At 42.4% G+C, this 18,007-nt stretch overlaps 1 protein-coding gene across 3 annotated transcripts in view; it reads right to left on the bottom strand.

Moving 5' to 3' along the window:
* VGLL4 (vestigial like family member 4) overlaps positions 1 to 18,007 on the bottom strand; it is a 171,052-nt gene that overhangs the window by 106,382 nt on the left and 46,663 nt on the right. The window contains exon 1 of one of the 3 annotated variants that reach the window (XM_055259872.2): positions 14,934 to 16,558. The exons of the other annotated variants lie outside the window; for them this stretch is intronic. Within the exon in view, the coding sequence (XP_055115847.1) occupies positions 14,934 to 15,012 (79 nt within the window). The 5' untranslated portion in view covers positions 15,013 to 16,558. Of the gene's footprint in view, positions 1 to 14,933; positions 16,559 to 18,007 lie in introns of those variants that run through there. 3 annotated transcript variants of the gene reach the window in all.

Genomic DNA, 18,007 nt, shown 5'->3' with positions numbered 1-18,007 from the left:
GCTACCACGGTGGAAGTCAGCCCAAAGACAAGGCCACATAACAAGAAAACCACAAGAGAAATGAAGCCAGAACCTGAGAACACCATGATCCTCTGAGTCAAACTGCACCCGAAGCCCACCAGACCTTCAGACTTTTCAGCTATGTGAATCACTAAATTCCTTTTATTTTAAAAAATTCATTAGAATAAGTTTTCTATTACTGGCAACTGAAAGCTTCTTGATACATTTAAGAACAGCTGAAATGAAAAAAGCAAAATGTTCATAATTCTAAAACAATACATTGGGAAGGCAAACAACTGAAAAACTATTCAAAACAGGAGAATATAGTAAGGTGGCTTATTATAAAATGGATTTATCAAAATCCAATATGAAAACATTTTATGTGCAGTAGGCACAATCCGATGGCCAACTCAAAATATACTCCCAATTCCCTTCTCCCACTGCCTCCACTAGAGGGACTGAGAAAGCTGAACGCTCTCTATTCCAGAATTTCTCCTAACTGGGAGTACCATGTAATACGGATCTGGCCAATGAGACAGGAACAGAAGTCTGCTTTGAGCTTCTGGGAAAGTTTTTGCTTTTCTTAATTAAAAAAGGCCAGATATGGCTCACGATATCTCATTTTCTCTCTCCTTGTCTTACTGCCTGGAATGCAAATGTGATGCCTGGAGATAAGGCAGCCATTTTGTGACTGTGACATGAAAAGCAGGAGAAGGCTACAAAACAAACAACAGTGATTACCTCAGAAAAACTAGGAACTGGAGATGGGAGGGACTTACTTCACATACCGACTCTTCTTTTTTTAAAAACACATTTTATAACATAAACTAGGAAATAAAATTATTCTGGAAATATAAAGGAAAGATTAGTAGGGTTTACTCGGAGTAGTTAGGAGGTTTCAGAGAGGGGACGGGTAAAGTTGGGAAAGTGAGGCAGCAGAGTAAAAGGTGATCAGGCTATGAAAACAACATGAGCCAGTTTACTGAAGCAGAGTTTTTCAAAGTAGAAAGCAGTAGAATATATGAGTGAAAAGATAAAGGGGGCTGGAGGATGAGGATAAGCCAGACAGAAATCAGATCTGACTCTACAGTGATGGGCACTCCTGAACAGTCCCTAGAGGTTCCTTTTTAGTGGGGCCAGGGAAGTGGTACAATAAAAACAAAGTTTGAAGTCCAGGATACAGAATAAGTTGGCGTTTAAAGCTAAATAAAACAGAACTGAGAACCAGAACAAATTCATCCAATTCAGTTCTCAAGATTTCAAAATTAAAACAGCACCATTTAACTGTAAGAATTCTAGGCAAGGTGCGGTGGCTCACACCTGCAATCCCAGCACTTAGGGAGGCCGAGGCGGGCAGATCACCTGACGTCAGGAGTTCGAGACCAGCCTGGCCAACATGGCAAACCTCGTCTCTACTAAAAATACAAAAATTAGCTGGGCATGGTGGTGGGCACCTGTAATCCCAGCTACTTGGGAGGCTGAGGCGGGAGAATCCCTTGAACCTGGAAGGCAGTGGTTGCAGTAAGCCAAGATCATGCCACTGCACTCAGCCTGGGCGACAGAGCAAGACTCCACCTCAAAATAAATAAATAAAATAAACAATTCTATTGCTATACACACTGAAGGGTTTGGACGGTTCTGTTATTACATACTTTCTTTACATATCCTTGTTTCTGAAGTAAGCAAAACAACGGAATTTAATTTCTCTATGCTGTAAGAAAACACATTTGTCATTTCTTTTTACATTTCATTAAAAGTAATGGCAGAAAACACAATTACTTTTGCACCAACCTAATACAATGTAATGTAAAAAGAAATGTAGGCTGGCCACGATGGCTCACAGCTGTAACCCCAGCATTTTGGGAGGCCGAGGCAGGCGGATCACCTGAGGTCAGGAGTTCCAGACCAGCCTGGCCAAATCTCTACTAAAAACACAAAAATTAGCCGGGCATGCTGGTACACACCTATAATCCCAGCTACTCAGGAGGCTGAGGCAGGAGAATAGCTTGAACCCGGGAGGCGGAGGTTGCAGTGAGCCGAGATCGCGCCACTGAACTCCAGCCTGGGCGACAGATCGAGAGTCCATCTCAAAAAGAAAAAAAGAAATGCAGCTGCAAATAGAACAGAAGCTGGACACAGACTGGTCCCTGGAAGGAGGGCAACCAGAGTCTAGTGCACTACTTTTGGATACGGAGGTAATCAAGAGAGCACTCTATGGGGAGTCCAAAGACCTGGACTCTGGTTTCAAGTCTACCCCTAGCTCCCATGGGGCTCTGGGCAGTCACTTCTGCTTTCTGAAGCTCAGCATGCTCGTCTGTAAAATAAGGGAGTTGGACCAAAAATTTGCTATGGTCCTTTTCAATTCTAAACTGTGAATAGTTTACTTCAGCCTTGGAGCTGGCAGGGACGGCAGCTGAGAGAAGAATCTGGGGACCAGGGCTGGAGAACCGGGGCTGAATAACGTGGGACTGTGCAGTAAGGGGTCACCCATGAAACCTGGAGTGTGTATCCATCTAGTAACACCATTTACATTCCTGAATATTCCAGAAGTCCTACACTTAGGAACAGGTACTACCAAATTCCCTATTTGCCCTGAATATGGGGACACATAAGAGCTATAGTAACTATAAAGTATGTTTTATAGATCTTTTTTAAAATTGTGTAATTAGTGCCTCAATACATATGACAAAGAGTAAAAATTCATCCAGAATGCCATGATCTTCAGCCAATTCATACCAGTAACTAGTGATCAGGTATCCCGATTTTCTTTTTTCTATTTTTTTTTTTTGAGACAAGGTCTGGCTCTATCACCCAGGCTGGAGTGCAGCAGCAACTACTACAGATTGTCTTAAATGTCTCTAGTTAATTTCTAAATCAATTTGATTAATTCTAAAATAAAGTTCCAAATGCTGCTCACCAAAATGAAAGCAATTTGAACATCTTAATCTACTCTAAAAAGTCCCCCATATTGAAATACACCTGCAGCTTCGCCAAAGCCACTTCACACTGTGCTGCCAGCCACAGCCTGAGGCTGAGTGGACTCTGGAGTGGCAGAAAGAGCCTGCTGAGCAGCTGTGGGGGAAGAGGGCATACAGCATTGCTCCCTGCAAAGGAAGCCAAGTCCTGACCATGCCTGAAGGCGCCTGACAAAGTCTCCACAGAACACCATGGCCAGGAGAGGCTGTGACAGCACTCATTCATTCAGCATATATTTACTGATCACCTCCCAGGTGCCAGGCACTGTCCTAGGCACTGGAGATTCCACAGTCAACAAGATGAGACAAAGCTCCCTCCTTTCGTGAGCTGCACGTTCTATTGCATGTGAAAGACAAATGAGAGAAATCAAAATAAAGCAGGAAAGTGCAAACAAGGCACAGGTAGGGGCAAGAGACAAGAAGGCTGCTCTGAGAAGGTGCCTCTGAGTGATGACAGGAAGGGAGGACACAATCTCCGAGGATTAGAAAGTTCATTCTGTGCTGCAGGAAAGCACATGCAAAGGCCCTGAGGCAGGAGGAGGCCAGTGTGACTTACAGGTCATGGAAGAGCCACAGTTCTTATCTCTACATGAGACAGGAAGCTCCTGGAGGGCTTCCGAACACAGCAGGGCAAGAATCTGAGTTCCCATTTTAAAGGCCCAATCCAGCACCAGCGTGGAGAACAGAGAGAAAGGAGATGGAGTTAGAAACGGGAAAGCAGCTATGTGTGGACTAGGGTGCTAGTCACAGTGATGGCAAAAAGTGGTCAGACGTGAGATATATCTGAAGGTAGACCAAACAGAATTTGCTAGCAGACAGTTTGAGATGTGAGAGAAACAGAATCAAGGATGACTGTAAACTTTGTGGGCTCCATAAAAGACAAATGCATATCTGGGCATAATTACTACTCACATTGCACACAGGCTTGGAAATCCAGAACCAAAGACATTCTGTAAATACTAAAAGGGCATCTCTAAGGACCTGAAAACCTACAGGCGTCTAAGGCTCCTTAAAACACCAACCTTACAAAGAAATTCACTGTAATAAGTTGTTACTTACAAAACATGAATGCTACAACCGTCCTCTGTGCTCCCCTCCACTCCGGTGTGCATGCGCTGTCCTATCTGCGGCGCCTGCTCTCAGGTTCCCCACCTCCAGCCTCCTTCCTGACTCTACTTCCTCATTCCACACACCTTGATGCAAATCTTCTCCAAAGATCTAGCCTCATTTGCCTTTTCTTTTATCTCCACAGTCTTTCACTCAGCAATCTCAATCACTTCCAGCAACAATCTCTTCAAAGACCCCATAAATTTCTATCTCTAGCCTCTTTGCACCACAGGTTGAGAATTCAAATTACATCCTTGACACTACTACTTAATATCCTGCCGCATCTCAGACTCACAAAGCCCTACACTGAGACTCCAATCTTCCCATCTCTTTGGCTAAAGCCAGGGGGTTATGACTGAGTGACATGTTACAGAGCGTGGGCTTCATTCCGTAGGTTAACATGGAGCAAAATACGATTGCTGAGTTTTGCAATGATCTGTCCTTATCTTTCCTTCTGAACGTTCACACGTTATCTGTTTAACCTCTTTAGCATGTTACTTTCTATATATTAGGTAAGATGTGACATATACTATTTACATATTGACATATAGCATATGCTATGATCATTTATCATATATACCATTTATCTGCATGTTTTATCTTACCTATTAGGCTATATCACCATTTAGGACCTATTGGATTTACCTTTAGGTAACTTCTGTGTGGTACCAGTGTACAGGTGCTGCCCATAGAAAGGCCTCAATAAACATTTGTTTGATACAAAACACATGTGTAGAAGACCATGGAAAGCGACCAAACATCAAAGCCATCTCATTACAAATTTCTTCAAAAGGTGCTTCCTTTAAAACTCCCCCAGTATCATTACCCCTTGGGTTACATTTTCTTTGTTCTACAATTAACAAAGATTCCTTACAAATAGAGAACTTTTCTGACTCATTTCATGAGGGTCTCAAATTCCTATCTTCTTCTCTTCTTCTTCTTTTTTTTTTTTTTTTGAGATGGGGTCTCACCCTATTGCCCAGGCTGGAGTGCAGTGGCGCAATCTCAGCTCACTGTAACCTCCACCTCCCAGGTTCAAGCATTTCTCCTGCCTCAGCCTCCCAAGTAGGTGGGATTACAGGCACACACCACCACACCTGGCTAACTTTTGTATTTTTTTGTAGAGACCAGGTTTCACCATGTTGCCCAGGCTGGTCTTGAACTCCTGGCCTCAAGTGATCTGCCTGCCTTGGCCTCCCAAAGTGCTGGGATTACAGATGTGAGCCACAAATCCAGCCTCAAATTCCTATCTTCAAGCCCACAGGAAACAACTCATTTCTTCAAGATACATATCAAAAAAAAAAAAAAAAAAAAAAAAAGAGCAAACAAACCCCAAGAGTAGTATTTTGGAGGGAGACAGAATTTCAAACATCAAAACAACTTTGCTCTCATCTTCTGAGATGCCCTCTAGGGTAACCATTGTTTCTAAATGCATCATGCTTACTATTGCTTGTGGAAATTTGCTTATTCAAATGATCCAATTCCTTCTTCTCCTTGCTACGAAAAGTGCAGCCACCTACCAGCAGCATCAGTGGCAGCTGGGAGCTTGTCACAAATGCAAACTAACGAGCCTTATCCCAGACATACTGAGTCAGACTCTTTGGGCCCAGGAATCTTAATTTAACAAGCTCTCCAGGTAAACGTTTGAGAAGGACAGGCCTATCCCATGGCCAGAGTTACCTTTTGAAAACCCATTTCAACGTGTCATCAGAAACCTTCAAAGGCCACAGTATAAAGTCCAAGCCTTTGCAGAAAGTGAAGGATCTTCATCATTTAATTACCACAATCTTCCCATTAAGTCAATCAGCATGTGTTGACCACCTGCTCACACGCCAGGCTCTCTCGCAGGTTTGGAGAAGACAGCAGTGAACTTGGCTGGCAGCCCAGCTCTCATGGAACTTACCTTCTCAGAGGGAAAGTGACTTCAGAATTCATCTCCCACCAACCATCCCATTACCTGTGTTCTACTCACACTGCTGTCTTCACCCTTCTCCAAGTATATCCACACATTTTACAGACTTCATGCCAGGGTTCATGCTGTTTCCAACTCAATACCAACCAGGCTGAAATAATCCTCCTTACTCTGGGCTTCTGCTTGTCCTCTAACACAGCAAAGGCTGCATCCCTAGACTGTGATTCATATTTAAATGTCTTTTTCTCCTCTGCTGGGCAGTGTGAACCTCAGGGGCAGAACCGTAGATCCTTCGTCCTTGTATATGTGGCACCTAGCCACATGGCTTAGAATAAATAGCGTTTAATTAAATATTCTTAAAAATACAACTCAGAGATAGAATTCTGTCTCTGTTCAAAATGCTTCCTTTGGAAATCTTTCAATTTTCCTCTAAAGCCGGTGTGGTGGTGAGAGCCTGTACTCCCAGCTCAGGAGAAAGCCAGGAGGATCACTTGAACGCAGGAGTTCAAGGTTGTGATAAGCTGTGAAGCCACTGCACTCCAGCCTGTGCGACAGAGTAAGACCCTGCCTCTAAAAAAAGAAGAAAGTTTTCCTCTGAAGTCTAAGACCTTGTTTTTTAATGACATTCATTTAAATAGTGGAAAATATCCTTTGACAGTATAATTAGAATTTTGGCAATGGTCTAATAAATGGTGTAAGAGGGTGATGAAGATGGGCAATGCAACTGCTATTCTAAAACAAATTTTAAATATTAATAGAACTGATTATTCTGGTACATTTTATGACTGAAGGCAACTCCAAAAATGTCTTGCACAGTGACAGCCTCACTAATATTTTTATTCTAGAGTAAGGAATTAGAATAACTTTTTTTTTTCATTTTATAGACATAGGGTCTCGCTCTGTAGCCCTGGCTGGAGAACAGTGGTGTGATCACAGCTTGTTATAGCCTCAACCTCTTGGTCCCAAGAAATCTTCCCATCTCAGCCTCCTGAATAGCTGGGACTACAGGGCATACACCACCATGTACTGCTAATTTTTTAATTTTTATAGAGATAGGGTAAGACTCCTGGCCTCAAGTGATCTTCTTGCCTTGGCCTCCCAAAGTGCTAGGATTACAGGCTTGAGCCACCACACCTAGCTAGAGTAACACTCTTTTCAATGTTTCAACTCTGCCATGCTTCGGTAAGACTAAACAGAATCCCTCTTCCGGCAGGTAAATCTTCTGTTAAGAGAATCATACATGTTTTCAAGAATGCATTATGTATAGGAGGAGGGTGCAGGGAACATGTCTGTTTCTAAAACAAAAAAAAGCAAGAATATTCAGATGCGGATGGGCTACCATAAGTCTTCCCTATCATCCTCCCTTTTTCTACCCCCTTCCCACAACTTGGCACTTGAGGCACCTCCAGTGTTCCCTGGAAGACATTCAAAAGCAAAACAAATAATGGAAGGAAAACTGAAGTCTACGTTGGAAAACTTTTGTCCTAATCCCAAATGTTATGACCTCGGGAAAGTACTTCTACTGTGTGGACCTCAGTTTCTTTTTTTTTTTTTTCCATTTTATTTATTTATTTATTTATTTATTTTTTTTTTTAATTATACTTTAGGGTTTTAGGGTACATGTGCACAATGTGCAGGTTTGTTACATATGTATCCATGTGCCATGTTGATTTCCTGCACCCACTAACTCGTCATTTAGCATTAGGTGTATCTCCTAATGCTATCCCTCCCCCCTCCCCCCACCCCACAACAGTCCCCGGAGCGTGATGTTCCCCTTCCTGTGTCCATGAGTTCTCATTGTTCAATTCCCACCTATGAGTGAGAACATGTGGTGTTTGGTTTTTTGTCCTTGCGATAGTTTACTGAGAATGATGTTTTCCAGTTTCATCCATGTCCCTACAAAGGACACGAACTCATCATTTTTTATGGCTGCATAGTATTCCATGGTGTATACGTGCCACATTTTCTTAATCCAGTCTATCGTTGTTGGACATTTGGGTTGGTTCCAACTCTTTGCTATTGTGAATAGTGCCGCAATAAACATACGTGTGCATGTGTCTTTATAGCAGCATGATTTATAGTCCTTTGGGTATATACCCAGTAATGGGATGGCTGGGTCAAATGGTATTTCTAGTTCGAGATCCCTGAGGAATCGCCACACTGACTTCCACAATGGTTGAACTAGTTTACAGTCCCACCAACAGTGTAAAAGTGTTCCTATTTCTCCACATCCTCTCCAGCACCTGTTGTTTCCTGATTTTTTAATGATGGCCATTCTAACTGGTGTGAGATGGTATCTCATTGTGGTTTTGATTTGCATTTCTCTGATGGCCAGTGATGAGGAGCATTTCTTCATGTGTTTTTTGGCTGCATAAATGTCTTCTTTTGAGAAGTGTCTGTTCATGTCCTCTGCCCACTTTTTGATGGGGTTGTTTGTTTTTTTCTTGTAAATTTGTTTGAGTTCATTGTAGATTCTGGATATTAGCCCTTTGTCAGATGAGTAGGTTGCAAAAATTTTCTCCCATTGTGTAGGTTGCCTGTTCACTCTGATGATAGTTTCTTTTGCTGTGCAGAAGCTCTTTAGTTTAATGAGATCCCATTTGTCGATTTTGGCTTTTGTTGCCATTGCTTTTGGTGTTTTAGACATGAAGTCCTTGCCCACGCCTATGTCCTGAATGGTATTGCCTAGGTTTTCTTGTAGGATTTTAATGGTTTTAGGTCTAACATATAAGTCTTTAATCCATCTTGAATTAATTTTTGTATAAGGTGTAAGGAAGCAATCCAGTTGCAGCTTTCTACATATGGCTAGCCAGTTTTCCCAGCACCATTTATTAAATAGGGAATCCTTTCCCCATTTCTTGTTTTTGTCAGGTTTGTCAAAGATCAGATAGTTGTAGCTATGCGGCATCATTTCTGAGGGCTCTGTTCTGTTCCATTGATCTATGTCTCTGTTGTGGTACCAGTACCATGCTGTTTTGGTTACTGTAGCCTTGTAGTATAGTTTAAAGTCAGGTAGCGTGATGCCTCCAGCTTTGTTCTTTTGGCTTAGGATTGACTTGGCGATGCGGGCTCTTTTTTGGTTCCATATGAACTTTAAAGTAGTTTTTTCCAATTCTGTGAAGAAAGTCATTAGTAGCTTGATGGGGATGGCATTGAATCTATAAATTACCTTGGGCAGTATGGCCATTTTCACGATATTGATTCTTCCAACCCATGAGCATGGAATGTTCTTCCATTTGTTTGTATCCTCTTTTATTTCATTGAGCAGTGGTTTGTAGTTCTCCTTGAAGAGGTCCTTCACATCCCTTGTAAGTTGGATTCCTAGGTATTTTATTCTCTTTCAAGCAATTGTGAATGGGAGTTCACTCATGATTTGGCTCTCTGTTTGTCTGTTATTGGTGTACAAGAATGCTTGTGATTTTTGTACATTAATTTTGTATCCTGAGACTTTGCTGAAGTTGCTAATCAGCTTAAGGAGATTTTGGGCTGAGACAATGGGGTTTTCTAGATATACAATCATGTCATCTGCAAACAGGGACAATTTGACTTCCTCTTTTCCTAATTGAATACCCTTTATTTCCTTCTCCTGCCTGATTGCTCTGGCCAGAACTTCCAGCACTATGTTGAATAGGAGCGGTGAGAGAGGGCATCCCTGTCTTGTGCCAGTTTTCAGAGGGAATGCTTCCAGTTTTTGCCCATTCAGTATGATATTGGCTGTGGGTTTGTTGTAGATAGCTCTTATTATTTTGAGATACGTCCCATCAATACCTAATTTATTGAGAGTTTTTAGCATGAAGGGTTGTTGAATTTTGTCAAAGGCCTTTTCTGCATCTATTGAGATAATCATGTGGTTTTTGTCTTTGGTTCTGTTTATATGCTGGATTACATTTATTGATTTGCGTATGTTGAACCAGCCTTGCATCCCAGGGATGAAGCCCACTTGATCATGGTGGATAAGCTTTTTGATGTGCTGCTGGATTCGGTTTGCCAGTATTTTATTGAGGATTTTTGCATCAATGTTCATCAAGGATATTGGTCTGAAATTCTCTTTTTTGGTTATGTCTCTGCCAGGTTTTGGTATCAGGACGATGCTGGCTTCGTAAAATGTGTTAGGGAGGATTCCCTCTTTTTCTATCAATTGGAATAGTTTCAGAAGGAATGGTACCAGTTCCTCCTTGTACCTCTGGTAGAATTCAGCTGTGAATCCATCAGGTCCTGGACTCTTTTTGGTTGGTAAGCTATTGATTATTGCCACAATTTCAGAACCTATTATTGGTCTATTCAGAGATTCAACTTCTTCCTGGTTTAGTCTTGGGAGGGTGTATTTGTCGAGGAATTTATCCATTTCTTCTAGATTTTCTAGTTTATTTGCATAGAGGTGTTTGTAGTATTCTCTGATGATAGATTGTATTTCTGTGGGATTGGTGGTGATATCCCCTTTTTCGTTTTTTATTGCATCTATTTGATTCTTCTCTCTTTTCTTCTTTATTAGTCTTGCTAGCGGTCCATCAATTTTGTTGATCTTTTCAAAAGACCAGCTCCTGGATTCATTAATTTTTTGAAGGGTTTTTTGTGTCTCTATTTCCTTCAGTTCTGCTCTGATTTTAGTTATTTCTAGCCTTCTGCTAGCTTTTGAATGTGTTTGCTCTTGCTTTTCTAGTTCTTTTAATTGTGATGTTAGGCTGTCAATTTTGGATCTTTCCTGCTTTCTCTTGTGGGCATTTAGTGCTATAAATTTCCCTCTACACATTGCTTTGAACGTGTCCCAGAGATTCTGGTATGTCGTGTCTTTGTTCTCGTTGGTTTCAAAGAACATCTTTATTTCTGCCTTCATTTCATTATGTACCCAATAATCATTCAGGAGCAGGTTGTTCAGTTTCCATGTAGTTGAGCGGTTTTGACTGAGTTTCTTAATCCTGAGTTCTAGTTTGATTGCACTGTGGTCTGAGAGACAGTTTGTTATAATCTCTGTTCTTTTACATTTGCTGAGAAGAGCTTTACTTCCAACTATGTGGTCAATTTTGGAATAGGTGTGGTGTGGTGCTGAAAAAAATGTATATTCTGTTGATTTGGGGTGGAGAGTTCTGTAGATGTCTATTAGGTCCACTTTATGTAGAGCTGAGTTCAATTCCTGGATATCCTTGTTAACTTTCTGTCTCGTTGATCTGTCTAATGCTGACAGTGGGGTGTTAAAATCTCCCATTATTATTGTGTGGGAGTTTAAGTCCCTTTGTAGGTCACTGAGGACTTGCTTTATGAATCTGGGTGCTCCTGTGTTGGGTGCATATATATTTAGGATAGTTAGCTCTTCTTGTTGAATTGATCCCTTTACCATTATGTAATGGCCTTCTTTGTCTCTTTTGATCTTTGTTGGTTTAAAGTCTATTTCATCAGAGACTAGGATTGCAACCCCTGCCTTTTTTTGTTTTCCAGTTGCTTGATAGATCTTCCTCCATCCCTTTATTTTGAGTCTATGTGTGTCTCTGCACGTGAGATGGGTTTCCTGAATACAGCACACTGATGGGTCTTGACTCCTTATCCAGTTTGCCAGTCTGTGTCTTTTGACTGGAGCATTTAGCCCATTTACATTTAACGTGAATATTGTTATGTGTGAATCTGATCCTGTCATTATGATGTTAGTTGGTTATTTTGCTCGTTAGTTGCTATAGTTTCTTCCTAGCCTCGATGGTCTTTACAATTTGGCATGTTTTTGCAGGGGCTGGTACCGGTTGTTCCTTTCCATGTTTAGTGCTTCCTTCAGGAGCTCTTTTAGGGCAGGCCTGGTGGTGACAAAATCACTCAGCGTTTGCTTGTCTGTAAAGTATTTTATTTCTCCTTCACTTATGAAGCTTAGTTTGGCGGGATAGGAAATTCTGGGTTGAAAATTCTTTTCTTTAAGAATGTTGAATATCGGCCCCCACTCTCTTCTGGCTTGTAGAGTTTCTGCTGAGAGATCAGCTGTTAGTCTGATGGGCTTCCCTTTGTGGGTAACCCGACCTTTCTCTCTGGCTGCCCTTAACATTTTTTCCTTCATTTCAACTTTGGTGAATCTGACAATTATGTGTCTTGGAGTTGCCCTTCTCGAGGAGTATCTTTGCGGCGTTCTCTGTATTTCCTGAATCTGAATGCTGGCCTGCCTTGCTAGATTGGGGAAGTTCTCCTGGATAATATCTTGCAGAGTGTTTTCCAACTTGGTTCCATTCTCCCCATCATTTTCAGGTACACCAATCAGACGTAGGTTTGGTCTTTTCACATAGTCCCAAATTTCTTGGAGGTTTTGTTCATTTCTTTTTATTCTTTTTTCTCTAAACTTCCCTTCTCTCTTCATTTCATTCATTTCATCTTCTATCAGCGATACCCTTTCTTCCAGTTGATCGCATCTGCTACTGAGGCTTCTGCATTCTTCGCGTAGTTCTCGAAACTTGGCTTTCAGCTCCATCATCTCCTTTAAGCCCTTCTCTCCATTGGTTATTCTAGTTATCCATTCTTCTAATTTTTTTTCAAAGTTTTTAACTTCTTTGCTATTGTTTTGAATTTCCTCTCGTAGCTCAGAGTAGTTTGATCGTCTGAAGCCTTCTTCTCTCAACTCATCAAAGTCATCCTCCATCCAGCTTTGTTCCGTTGCTGGTGAGGAACTGCGTTCCTTTGGAGGAGGAGAGGTGCTCTGTTTTTTAGAGTTTCCAGTTTTTTTGGTCTGTTTTTTCCCCATCTTTGTGGTTTTGTCTACTTTTTGTCTTCGATGATGGTGATGTACAGATGGGTTTTTGGTGTGGATGTCCTTTCTGTTTGTTAATTTTCCTTCTACCAGACAAGACCCTCAGCTGCAGGTCTGTTGGAGTTTACTAGAGGTCCACTCCAGACCCTGTTTGGCTGGGTGTCAGCACCGGTGGCTGCAGAACAGCGGATTTTCGTGAGACCACAAATTCAGCTGTCTGATAGTTCCTCTGAAAGTTTTGTCTCAGAGGAGTACCCGGTTGAATGAGGTGTCAGTCTGTCCCTACTGGGGGGGTGCCTCCCAGTTAGGCTGCTCAGGGGTGAGGGACCCGCTTTAGGAGGCAGTCTGTCCGTTCTCAGATCTCCAGCTGCGTGCTGGGAGAACCACTACTCTCTTCAAAGCTGTCAGTCAGACAGGGACATTTAAGGCTGTGGAGGTTCTTGCTGAGTTTTTGTTTGTCTGTGCCCTGCCCCCAGAGGTGGAGCCTACAGAGGCAGGCCGGCCTCCTTGAGCTGTGATGGGCTCCACCCAGTTCGAGCTTCCTGGCTGCTTTGTTTACCTAAGCAAGCCTGGGCAATGGCGGGCGCCCCTCCCCCAGCCTCGTTGCCGCCTTGCAGCTTGATCTCAGACTGCTGTGCTAGCAATCAGCAAGACTCTGTGGGCATAGGACCCTCCGAGCCAGGTGCGGAACACAATCTCCTAGTGTGCCGTTTTCCAGGCCCGTTGGAAAAGCGCAGTATTAGGACGGGACTGACCCGATATTCCAGGTGCCGTCTGTTTCCCCTTTCTTTGACTAGGAAAGGGAACTCCCTGACCCCTTGCGCTTCCCGAGTGAGGCAATGCCTCGCCCTGCTTCGGCTCGCGCACAGTGCGCTTCACCGACTGTCCTGCACCCACTGTTAGGCACTCCCTAGTGAGATGAAACCGGTACCTCAAGCAGAAATGCAGAAATCACCCGTCTTCTGTGTCGCTGGGGCTGGGAGCTGGAGACCGGAGCTGTTCCTATTCGGCCATCTTGGCTCCACCACCTCCTCAGTTTCTTAAAAGGAAAGCTGAGGTCCCTTCCAGTTTAAAATGCTACCACTTTCGAATGTCTTCATCTCTAGAGATGAGAGAACATGCCAACTCACCTGCGTACCAGCAGCCCTTTTGGGAGGTATGCACGCAACTCTACTTAAGGTTTGATTGAATCAAGTCACCTACCATTAAACATTTTCAACATCCCTATCCTAAATATGCCTTCATTTTTGCATTATATGTAAGTAATATAACCAATAGCTACAGTAAACATTAGTGAGGCTTTCTTTTTTTAAGACAAAAATAAATAAACGTCTATACTGACTTCCCATACTGTCTTTGGAACCCATGATTGAGACAGCAGTATCCTGCCTGGATATTAATGGGCACCTGCCACATAAAAGAGCGAGTGGTGAGCCAGGCACGGTGGCTCACACCTGCAATCCCAGCACTTTGGGAGGCTGAGGCAGGCAGATTACCTGAGGTCAGGAGTTTGAGACCAGCCTGGCCAACATGGTGAAACCCCACCCCTACTAAAAATACAAAATTAGCCAGGTGTGCTGGCGCATGCCTGTAATTGCAGCTACTCAGGAGGCTGAGGCAGAAGAATTGCTTGAACCCAGGAGGCAGAGGTTGCAGTGAGCTGAGATCGTGCCATTGCACTCCAGCCTGGGCGACAGAGACTCTGTCTCAAAAATGAATTTAAAAAGGAGAAGGTGGTGGATTAAGGAGAATCGACAGCAGCTGCCCCTGTCCTTAAGACCGTAGTCAGGCCTCAAGCATAAACAGTGTTTTCATGAAGTAATGAGGCTTTAGATAAACATACCACACTTTTTTTTTTTTTTTTTTTTTTTTTTTGAGACAGAGTCTCGCTCTGTTGCCCAGGTTGGAGTGCAGTGGCGCAATCTCAGCTCACTGCAAGCTCCGCCTCCCGGGTTCACGCCATTCTCCTGCCTCAGCCTCTCCGAGTAGCTGGGACTACAGGCGCCCGCCACCACGCCCGGCTAATTTTTTTCATATTTTTAGTAGAGACGGGGTTTCACCGTGGTCTCGATCTCCTGACCTCGTGATCCGCCCGCCTCGGCCTCCCAAAGTGCTGGGATTACAAGCGTGAGCCACCGCGCCCGGCCACATACCACACTTTTCTTTGCAATGCTATTTTGCCAGGTCAATTAAGAAAATGTGAAAATCAAAAGAACATTTTTACCATGGTGCAGACCTGGATGTCTCCAATTTTTGAGTGCACAGGACTCAGGGATTTTGTCAAAATGCGTATTCTCAGTCATCAGTTCCGCAGCGAGGACTACGATTCTGCATTTCTAACAAGTTTCCAGGTGACGCTGTGGGCCACATGTAAGTAGCAAAGAGGCAGAAAACACAGTTGTCCCTCAGTGTTTGCCGGGGATTGGTCCTAGGACCCCCAGGTGTACCAAAATCCATGCAGTAAGTATCAAAGAGGTAGAAAACACAGTTGTCCCTCAGTATTCGCCAGGGATTTATCCCAGGACCCCCAGGTGTACAAAAATCCGTGCACACTCAAGTTTCGCAGTCTGCCCCGCAGAGCCCACCTGTATGAAAAGTCAAGGGTTTCACATCCCACAAATACTCTATTCTTGATCTGCTTTGAAAAACATTCCCATATGGGTAGGTGGACCCTCGCAGATCAAACATGTTGCTCAAGGGTCAACTGTATATGCCAGGCAGCAATATGCTTCCTAAAGGGACTCATTCTGAAGATACATGATCTAAAAATTCACTTTTTTTTTTTTTAATAACTTCAACTGGGAAAATTCCACGAAGCCAGACCCTGGGCTCAAAGCCCAGGATCCCAGCCACACATCTCTTAAAAATAAGTTTTCAAAATGCCTTGAATTTTCTTAAAAAAGAATAGCATATTTGCCTAAAATTCTAGCCAAAATTCTTGATATTCACCACTCTATTATTATTTTTTGATTAACTTCTTCCTTATTCAGTTGTCACTTCCTCCTCGCCTGTCATGAAGCTGAGTCACAAAGCTGTCAACGCTCTGCCGCTTGCCAGGTAGATACGGCTCCTTTCTCCTTTTGTTTATCTCCTGCAAAGCGGAATAATTTTTCTGAATTCACTCAGATTCCCAGTGGCACACAGTATCTTGCAGAACAGTTGTGGAATTAGGAAACCAACTAGAAATTTTGTACTTCCTGAAATTTTGTGGTTACTTCAAATCATCATCCTATAAAGATAACAAGGATGAGTCCCTTTGCAAAGCAAAAATGCTAGTTAACTACAAAACTGGAACTTAAGTATGGAAGGTCAATTTCAAATGAATTCAGGATGCAAAAATCTTTCAGACACCTGAGAAGTAACTTGACTGTTGAACACTGTACTCGTAGAGTTAAAATAGCTCAAGAAGAACGCATATGCTTCTATTTAGTGTTTTTTTTTTTTAAATCCTGTTGCAAATTCTACTATCCTAGTATTTTCTTATGTTTAAAAATATCTTAATTCTCATTTACTATCCCTGGAGCAATATCCCTGGCAAATTCTTCATAATTCCCCATGAGTCTTCCAGCACAGATGCAGCTTTCCAAGTCAAAACTTGTACAAACATCATCTGTCAAACTTCTGCAATGTAATGACATACTCATCCTGAGCTGTCACCTCCCCTTGCAGAGACTTCGCTAAAATTCTTAGCATAGCAAGGATTTTCTTTTTTTTTTTTTTTTGGTTGCAATTCATGTTTTTTTATTTTTTAATATATATATTTTTATTACACTTTAAGTTCTAGGGTACATGTGCACAACATGCAGGTTTGTTACATATGTATACATGTGCCATGTTGGTGTGCTGCACCCATTAACTCATCATTTACATTAGGTATATCTCCTAATGCTATCCCTCCCCCCTCCCCTCACCCCACAACAGGCCCCAGTGTGTGATGTTCCCCTTCCTGTGTCCAAGTGTTCTCATTGTTCAATTCCCACCTATGAGTGAGAACATGCGGTGCTTGGTTTTTTGTCCTTGTGATAGTTTAGCATAGCAAGGACTTTCAAACAGCTTTCTCCAGCCCATTCATTGTACAGGTGAGGACACAGAGAACCAGTAACTTGCTTTACTTCTATAAAAATGCTACAATGCAAATCTATAATGCTATGGAAAAGATTCTCCTGACTTCTTCACTTGTGCATTTTCTAATAATCTACAGAAGGCAAAGACAGCCAATTATGAGAAATAAAAGCTCTCTATTTATAAACATGTACCTAAGAAGCTACTAATAAAAAATTCTATAAAAGGAAAACGAGAATGCTGAACTCTATCTTATTTGAAAAAGAAGGGGCAGACATCGCACAATTCAAATCCAGCTTCCAGACTTCAGGGAGCTCTAGAAACCTGACCAGCCCACAACAAAAGACCCAGCCACCGAACTGGGGGTTCCACAAACAGCCCTCAGAGATCACCCAACGTTGGGGCTCAGAATATAAGTTTTGCACACCCCCTTTTTTGAATTCAAGAATGTCTTCCCTGCCCTTAATCACAAGCAGACAACCAGATATCTGAGGAAAGCTACTAACGTGGAAGACAGACACCAAGTTAAACCAGAAAAGCAAATCAGAGGACACAGAGACCATACAAGAAGAAAATTTAAAAAATATATATATGTACCAAGTACCTCAGAATTACAGTATCCATAAAACAGGGTGTGATTTTTTAAATAGTTCTAGAAAACAAAAAACACAATAGCAAAAGTTTTGAAAGTAACTGATAGAAGGATTAGAAAATACAGTTGAGAAAAATCTTCCAAAAAGCAGAACGAGTCCGGAAGGAAGAAAAGGGGAAAGCGGGGGAAGTAGACTAGTCCGGGAGGTCCAAAAACTGAAAAGTACAATTGCCAGAAGAAGAAAAGAAAGCAAGCCGAGATATGAAAATGTATCAGTGAAATCTAAGAAATATCCCCCAGGAATGAGTTTCTAGATTGAAGGGGTTTACTGAGTGCCCAATATAATAGTTGCTTTTTCTTCTAAACCCCCAAGTCATGGCATTGTGAAATTTCAGAACACTAGGGACAAACAGATGATCCCTACAGTTTCCAGAGAGAAAAAACTGGTCACACACCAGCAGATACGAAATCAGAATGGCCAGATGTGGTGGCTCACACATGTAATCCTAGCACTTTGGGAGGCCAAGGCAGGTGGATCACTTGAGGTCAGGGGTTCGAAACCAGCCTGGGCAACATGATAAAACCCTGTCTCTACTAAAAATACAAAATTAGCTGGGCGTGGTAGTGGCGCCTATAATCCCAGC

The sequence above is a fragment of the Symphalangus syndactylus genome, chromosome 21 (assembly GCF_028878055.3).
Source record: "Symphalangus syndactylus isolate Jambi chromosome 21, NHGRI_mSymSyn1-v2.1_pri, whole genome shotgun sequence".
NCBI classification, from domain to species: Eukaryota; Metazoa; Chordata; class Mammalia; order Primates; family Hylobatidae; genus Symphalangus; species Symphalangus syndactylus.
Note: the sequence above shows the minus strand (reverse complement) of the source record. Positions and strands in the feature narration are given on the sequence as shown.